The sequence below is a fragment of the Poecilia latipinna genome, unplaced genomic scaffold, assembly GCF_001443285.1.
Source record: "Poecilia latipinna isolate Pla-1442-1.1 unplaced genomic scaffold, P_latipinna-1.0 Scaffold1718, whole genome shotgun sequence".
Classification (NCBI taxonomy): domain Eukaryota; kingdom Metazoa; phylum Chordata; class Actinopteri; order Cyprinodontiformes; family Poeciliidae; genus Poecilia; species Poecilia latipinna.
Window position 1 is genome coordinate 135,080 of NW_015114334.1, and position 7,190 is coordinate 142,269.

At 34.5% G+C, this 7,190-nt stretch overlaps 2 protein-coding genes across 2 annotated transcripts; both read right to left on the reverse strand.

The window, feature by feature from the left end:
* Positions 1 to 844: 844 nt before the first annotated feature.
* On the reverse strand, positions 845 to 4,571 carry LOC106964779 (poly [ADP-ribose] polymerase 11-like). The gene is made up of 7 exons (XM_015060472.1): positions 3,085 to 4,571; positions 2,898 to 3,009; positions 2,732 to 2,801; positions 2,570 to 2,633; positions 2,232 to 2,365; positions 1,942 to 2,093; positions 845 to 1,610 (listed from the first exon to the last, which is right to left on the reverse strand). Exons 1-7 carry the CDS (start codon positions 3,178 to 3,180, stop codon positions 1,339 to 1,341), a joined length of 900 nt encoding a protein of 299 aa, XP_014915958.1. The 5' UTR covers positions 3,181 to 4,571; the 3' UTR covers positions 845 to 1,338.
* Positions 4,572 to 4,951: 380 nt separating this feature from the next.
* LOC106964780 (poly [ADP-ribose] polymerase 11-like) lies at positions 4,952 to 5,888 on the reverse strand (the record flags this gene model as incomplete). The annotated part of the gene is made up of 3 exons (XM_015060473.1): positions 4,952 to 5,358; positions 5,444 to 5,595; positions 5,706 to 5,888. Coding segments are annotated over 3 exons (586 nt in total), but the record flags the coding sequence as incomplete, so codon positions are not given.
* Positions 5,889 to 7,190: the final 1,302 nt, after the last annotated feature.

Genomic DNA, 7,190 nt, shown 5'->3' on the forward strand with positions numbered 1-7,190 from the left:
TTAAGCCCAAAATGTTTGGGTATTTTAAAAAAATGTAAAAAAAAAAAAAAAAAAAAAAAACAACAACCCAGGATGGAGTATGAGGTTTTCATTTGCAGATAGAAAGCTCTTACATGAATAGCATAAAATTCTAGCTCGTATATAATGTTAGCAGTAATGAAATGGTTCTGAATTTAACAATATACAAAAAAAAAAACAAAAAAAAAAACAGAATAGCAAGAAACACAAAAAAAAAATGGATTGGGATTTTGTTTTAATTCATGTGGCGTATGATGGGAATAAATAAATAAAGTCTCATACATAGTTTCTCTGATATTTGCTTATAAAAGTGAATGAGATTGTAGGTTTTGTGACATACGTTTATGCACAGCTCCTTCATGATGCAACAGCGCACTCTGCTGGCAGTTTTTATGAAGTCCATCTAATTTGATTTATTTTACGTCTCGTTTTTACATTAAATTCTAAGGTATCAATCAGATACGAATTCACATTAAACTCTATTTTTGAAATATTTAATCATGTTAGCTAGTAGGGTGGTAACTTTAAGAGTCTTTTTTATATATTATTTCAGATTGCAATTCCCTTCTCCCCTCAGGGGTTTCAATTACCGTACTACTTCTAATCAAACACACATTTATGCTGAAAAACCTCTCTCTATATATATACGAAGATTGATTTTTACAGAATATCCTTTTATTCTTCAGAGTAATTACTGCTATAAACTAAAGTGGGGAAGTTTAAGCTTTAGTGTTTTCTGCTCTCATTACTTCCTTTGGAGCCTTTATTGTTTTCACCTGTCAGCAATAGAAAAGCAAAAGGTAAGCAGATGTATGATTTTAATTTGCATTAAAAGACTGTACAGCATGTTGGAGCTTAAGATTTTGTTTTGTGGAATTGTCAGAAGCTGTAATATGAAATCTGCAAAATCCATCTATTTATGATTTTGGTAGAAGCCAGGATCTACCTAATACTTCAGAAAGCTTAAAATAAATAAATAAATAAAAGATTGATAATAATTCAGGTTAATGACTTATAATATAAACATGCATCTGCATGTTTCTTCCAGACATGCAGTCAAGAAGCAGGAGACCTTAATGGATCAAAAGAGGTTAAAACAGGAATGAAGCATTGATGTGGTTCTGCAACAGTTTTCTTTTGAATCTCTGAATACCTAAATCTTCATTTTGTGATCGTAACATTTTGTAAAATCATAAACTTCTAATGCAAATACAAAAAAAAAAATTATATAATAAATTAGTTATAAAACAAACGGTTTCCACTGTAAACGATTAAATCTGGGCTTCAAATGAAATGTGTGCAGCTTTTCTCCTAAACAGACTAAAGTTCATACTCAATAAGATATTCCGGATATATCTGATTTGGATCAAATATGATGAATATCATGGGATCGTCGAGATCATCCACACAGCTGTCGTGAACATTTTCAAGACTTCCATGATCTGGTTTACAGAAATAAAACTCTCCAGGTTTTGATTTCCCAACCATCACCCGAGCAAGAAAGATCACTTTAGTGAGTTTACCGTTTGTCAGAGCTCTAGTGGTGGTACTGTATGAGTTTGCAAAGAATGCATAAGTGGTAAAATATATCCCTGCAGAGAGAAAAAGGGGGAAAAATTATTAGATCACCTTAAAAACAAGCAAACATTTTGTATTGAATTCTATTCACTTTAGCAACTACATTTAGGTTAGGATATTCCTAATCATAACCTTAACCAAAGCTTAATTCACACCATACCTCTAAATCTATTGAGTAAAGCAAATAAGTGAGGTTGAGGTCCTCACATTCTGCAAAAGGCCCCACTTCATTGGTGAAAAGGGTGAAAGTGGTCCTCTATATGTAATATATACAAGTACACACACACACACACACATACACGCACACACACACAAACATACAGGTTTGTATATTGATTTCATTACCTTTGCCATAAAGTTTCCCATGCTGACCAGCCAACCGTAAATCAAAGTTATTTGTGCAAATGCTGGCAATATTTTCACTGTCAGTGCCGTGGAAAAGCCGTCTTTCTTGAATGTTGTTGGTACCCTTAAGCCTCATCAGTTGTTTCTTTTTTCTTTAAAAATAAATAAATAAATAAATAAATAAATAAATAAATAAATAAATAAATAAATAAAAAGTTTGCTTTGTTTGTTTTCAAGCTAGAGGAGGGTGAAAAATATATAGTGCACTTACATCTGAAGACCTTTCTTACCTGCAATACATTTCCCAGAGGTCCAAGTTTTGTATCCTTGTTATTGATACGATGGTCTCATTCAGGAGTCCATTATGTCTCGCATAATGAGCCACATCCTGATACTCTGGGGTGCGTTTATCCAGCGGGATCAGCTGTGCGACATAAAGGATGCAGAGGTGTAAGGCGTGAGCAGAATAGAAGGTTAAAAATGCACAAGTATCATTAATGTACCATTCAAATATTAAGTTAGAGAAAAATATCTGCACGTCAAAAAATGTGGTCCTTGGAGCTACACCAAACAAGCCCATGTGTGTTTTACCCTGCAGTGTCACTTGGAAGTTTTCTCAGTTTTTTACCTGGTAAGGAGCTGTGGCATCGAAATGTTCCCAGGCAACAGGTGGGGCACAGAAACAGGAACACCTGTGGAAGGAGCAAAGTCTCAACTACAGCCATGGTTTCACTTTCATTTAGTGTAAAATCAAACTGAAGTGACAGAGTTATGGTAAACTGGACCCCACCTATTCTCAAGATTAAAGTTGCGCTGGATTCTTCTTTGTTTTCCTGTGGTGAGGTCCGTCTGCAACATCACTGCACGGGAAAAAACACACACGCATTTTAGCCAATTTTCACTAGCAGCAAACCAAAACTGAGATTAAATGGGTGTTCACACACACACACACACACCTGAAAAATCTATTTTGCTCACGTAGCTGCCGGCATCTACAAGCATAAAGGATTGGTCACTCAAATAGAATTTCTCTATATCCTCGCTCCTTACACGATTACTGGGATCATCCTGAAGAACAAAAAGAAGAACATTACCGTATTGATCAAACAACAACTCTTAAAAAAAAATGAGATAAATGTTTACCTCAAATCTGTGCCACCTCCCACAATCTGCCTGGTAATACCAATGCCACGGAGTGTCAGATGTGTCCATATTTTCGTCTTCATTTAGAGCAAACATTGTGCCTACCTGTCTCTCTGTCACTCATATGACTAATTTAATTTGGCTTTTGAAGTTTTTGCCTCCTGAGCTAAACCACTCCCACTTAGGTAGGACGGCTGCTCTACACCCAGTTAACTGTGTCAGAGTTTCCATTCAGTTTGGAAATGTGTGGAATTAAATTTAAGTTTCTAGGTCTAGATAAATAGAACAAAAAAAAAAGTGAATGTTTACGGGCTCCTGAAGTAAATGACTCCCTTTAATTTAGGTTAGCTTTCACCAAGTGAGGACAAAAAGTTGGGTCTGTCAAAGGCTTCATGTCTGATGAGGTCCATAAAAGAATGTGTAGAATATTCTGTGATGAAAAGTATTTACAAAGAGCAACACACCCACAGGTGGGTGTATGAGCTTTCCATACACCCATGCTAACGCTCACTTGTGACGTAAGGCAACAGCAGTGGGTTTTTTTTTGTACACAAAAGAAGGCAAAGACATATTTGCATAGAACCATTGGGAAATATGATAATGTATAGCTCTTCAGAGAAAAGTAAATAAACAGTTCTGTTCTTTAAGTGTATTAAGAGAACTATGAAAAATTTTAATCATCACATTAAAAGAAAAACATGAAAATGTCAATGACTTGGCTAGTTAGCTTTAGCCTATTCATTGGCTAAAACTAAATCTTTAGTTTTGGGCCAATGAAAGTTCAAATTCATTTCATATCGAACAGATGTTGACTCTTGGGTTACATTTCATCACCATGGTTATATTGGAAAATGTGCAAGGGCTTCCTAATCTTTGTTAGGGGAAATCATGAAAATGATGAATAAAAGTGCACTGAGGAACTTGAGGAACCCCCGACACACACATTTACATATTTACCTTTACTATTTACTGTCAGGGCTGTGGTAATGTTCGACAACCTGTCTAGCAACAGCTGACACGCTAGGAAACAATTTCATTAACAGAGCAAAAGCGAATTTGGAATGTGACTTTCCAAAACGCCAAGAAGAGTAAATAAGAGAGTTTGATACATGAATGGCAACATATTACACACCTAAAGGTAGCCAATTGCCAAAGGTGCACAGGAAAATACAGACAAGTTAAAATTACACGTAGCACAAACCACACAGAAATCACTGGAGCTCTGGATGTGTAAGGTCATTTTCCCTTTTAAATTTGAAGTTTTCAGCAGGGTCTATTTGGGCTCTGGCTCAACCAATCAGCAAACACTGTTCACTTAAATGCTGATTGGTTAACATGTTGATATCGAAATAGGTGATGTTTTTATCTGTATTATAGTTTTTACTGGTAATTCAAACATTATTGAACTGAGTCATAATGTCTTGCTTGGTACAACAGCGCCCTCTGCTGACTGATACTTTTGATAAACCTCATCTAATTTCAACTCCTCTAAAAAAGAAAAAAAACATACAGGTGAAGGAGGTAAATGAGTAAGGCAAAGCACCAAGATGAAACAGGTCTTCCCTAACTCTTTTGCTAAGTGCTAACCGCAATGGTCTTAAACGTCTGGTTGCATATTTTTGTACAATCTGTTCTGTCTGGATTATAGATTTACTTTTATATACATACAGATGGATAAAACAGGATAAAACAGAAAGACACACACACACTTTGGTTTGGTTCTGAAGTTTATTTGTCGATTGTTTTAAGTCTGAATATCTGTATTGTAATTATAATGCACTGGAAGTCAACAGAAATGTCGTTTAAAACTAATAGTAACAATTTTATACTTGATAAAATAATTATTACATAGTTATTACATGTTAACTATGTAATAAATTAGATTATTGGATATTTTAAATTCTCTGTTGGCTTCAAATGGAATGTTACTCTAAAAAAAGCTTTCTCAAACAAATTAATTAATTTATTTATTTATTCAACAGATTTTTTGTCGTCCACATAGATTGACTGATGTTGAGTGAGGTTATTGGTACTTTATAAGATATTCCGGGTATACTTGATTGGGATCAAATATAATAAATATTGTGGGATTATTGGCATCATTCACACAACTGTCAAATGCGTTTTCATCGTCTGGCTTAAGTAAATCTTGTTTTCCAAGTTTAAATTTCCCAACCATCACCCGAGCAAGAAATATGCTTTTAGTGTTTCCATCAGGTGTGCTGTTGGTACTGTAGTTGTCTGCATATGCTGCATGGATGGCAAAGTATATACCTGTAAAGAGACAAAGAACAACGAAATTCAGACAGGTTTTATATTTTAATTTCACAAACACGATTCGTGACAGTGGCTGTCTTACCGTTACCAAATGTTCTTCCGTTCTTCTTAGGCATCCGTAAGTCAAAGTTATACTTGCAGATGCTGTCCACGTTTTTAGTGTCGGTCCCGTGGAAAAGGCGCCTTTCAGGAATATTTTGGACGCTTTTAATTTTCATAAGCTGTCTCTTTTTCCTGAAGAACGCAGAGAGTGATAATTGGTTTAAAAAAAACAAAATAAAATAAAATCACAGGCGGAAAATGATTAATAATCACAAAGTCTCAATGTAAAAGCTTTTTCTTACCTGCAGTATATTTCCCAGAGTTCCAGATTCTGTATTCTGCTTATTGATACGATGGATTTGGATAGGAGACCATCATGGCTCACGTAATCTGCCACAGTCTTGTACTCTGAGGTGAGCTCACTCAGTCGGATCAGCTTAAAAACATGACACACACATACAGTACCTTGAAGAGTTTTTTTTTTCCCTTAAATTTTTTCCCCATTTTGTCCTATTCCAACTAAAAACTTTAATTTAGTTTAATGGGGATATGTGTGAAAGACCAAACAAAAGAAAGGAAAAGAGTAAATAGGCAAGTGTGGCATTAATCAGAGGAGCAGCTGAGAAAACCTTTGGTAACCCTGGAGGAGCTGCAGAGATAAACAGCTTAGGTGGGGAATCTGTTGACATGACAACCAATAACATGACAACCAGTTATTGTACTGTATAGATAGATAGATAGATAGATAGATAGATAGATAGATAGATAGATAGATAGATAGATAGATAGATAGATAGATAGATAGATATTTTTTTTCATTTTGTGTTAGTCTATGGCATAAAATTAGAATAAATAAAATTCCCAGCGGTTAGTAGCTGCTACATATGAAAAAGTTCAGCAGGAGCACTAAATACTTACTAAGTGAGTCTATGAAGGTGTTCAGCAGAAACAAAAGCATGTTTCCCCCCCCCTCAGGTACCTACTAAACAGTAAAACACTCATCTTACAATATGTCATAATATGCATGAGAGAAAGGTTTCTAAAAAAAAAAAAAATGAAGTAACCACATCTCACTTGCTGAACTTCATGTAAAACTCTGTAACCTGCAGTGGCAACTAAAAACAATGGCCTTTTTTTTTTTTTTTGGGAATGTCACGACTTGTATAAATATTTTTTGTGGCAAAAAAGAATTTTTTTAAATATTTTCCAGCTCCATTATGTAGTATCAGATAGAATAAACGTACTATATAACTACACACAAACAAACTTAAGCATATGGTCGAATAATACTTTTAGTACACAATTACATATTTAAATGTTAAATTCATTCATAGAAAAAAAAATGAAATCAGCTGTTTTAGTTTCCTGTGTAAAATGTATTTAAAGAATAACTTCAATTGTGTGAGATCCCAGTGTGGAGCAAGTAACTCCAATCAGACCAATCAGATTTGCTGCGGCACATCAATATAAAATAAATACAGAGTTGAATGGCTTCAATAATTAGTCATTTAATATTTAATTTAATATTTAATATATCCATTTCATATTATTATTACTTCACTCTTACTTATATTATTATTACTTCACTCTTACTTATATTTTATTTTTGATTCCACAGTCATATTTTGTTTTTCTAACTCATGTTTCAGAAATGGAACAATCGTGTAAATATTTTTATCTGAAAAATGTTATTTTTTGAATGTGAGGTAAAACATTCATTCGTCATTCACTTTAACCCTTATCCCCCTGTGAGTATCCCCCCGAACAGGTGCCCTCACAGAGGGTAA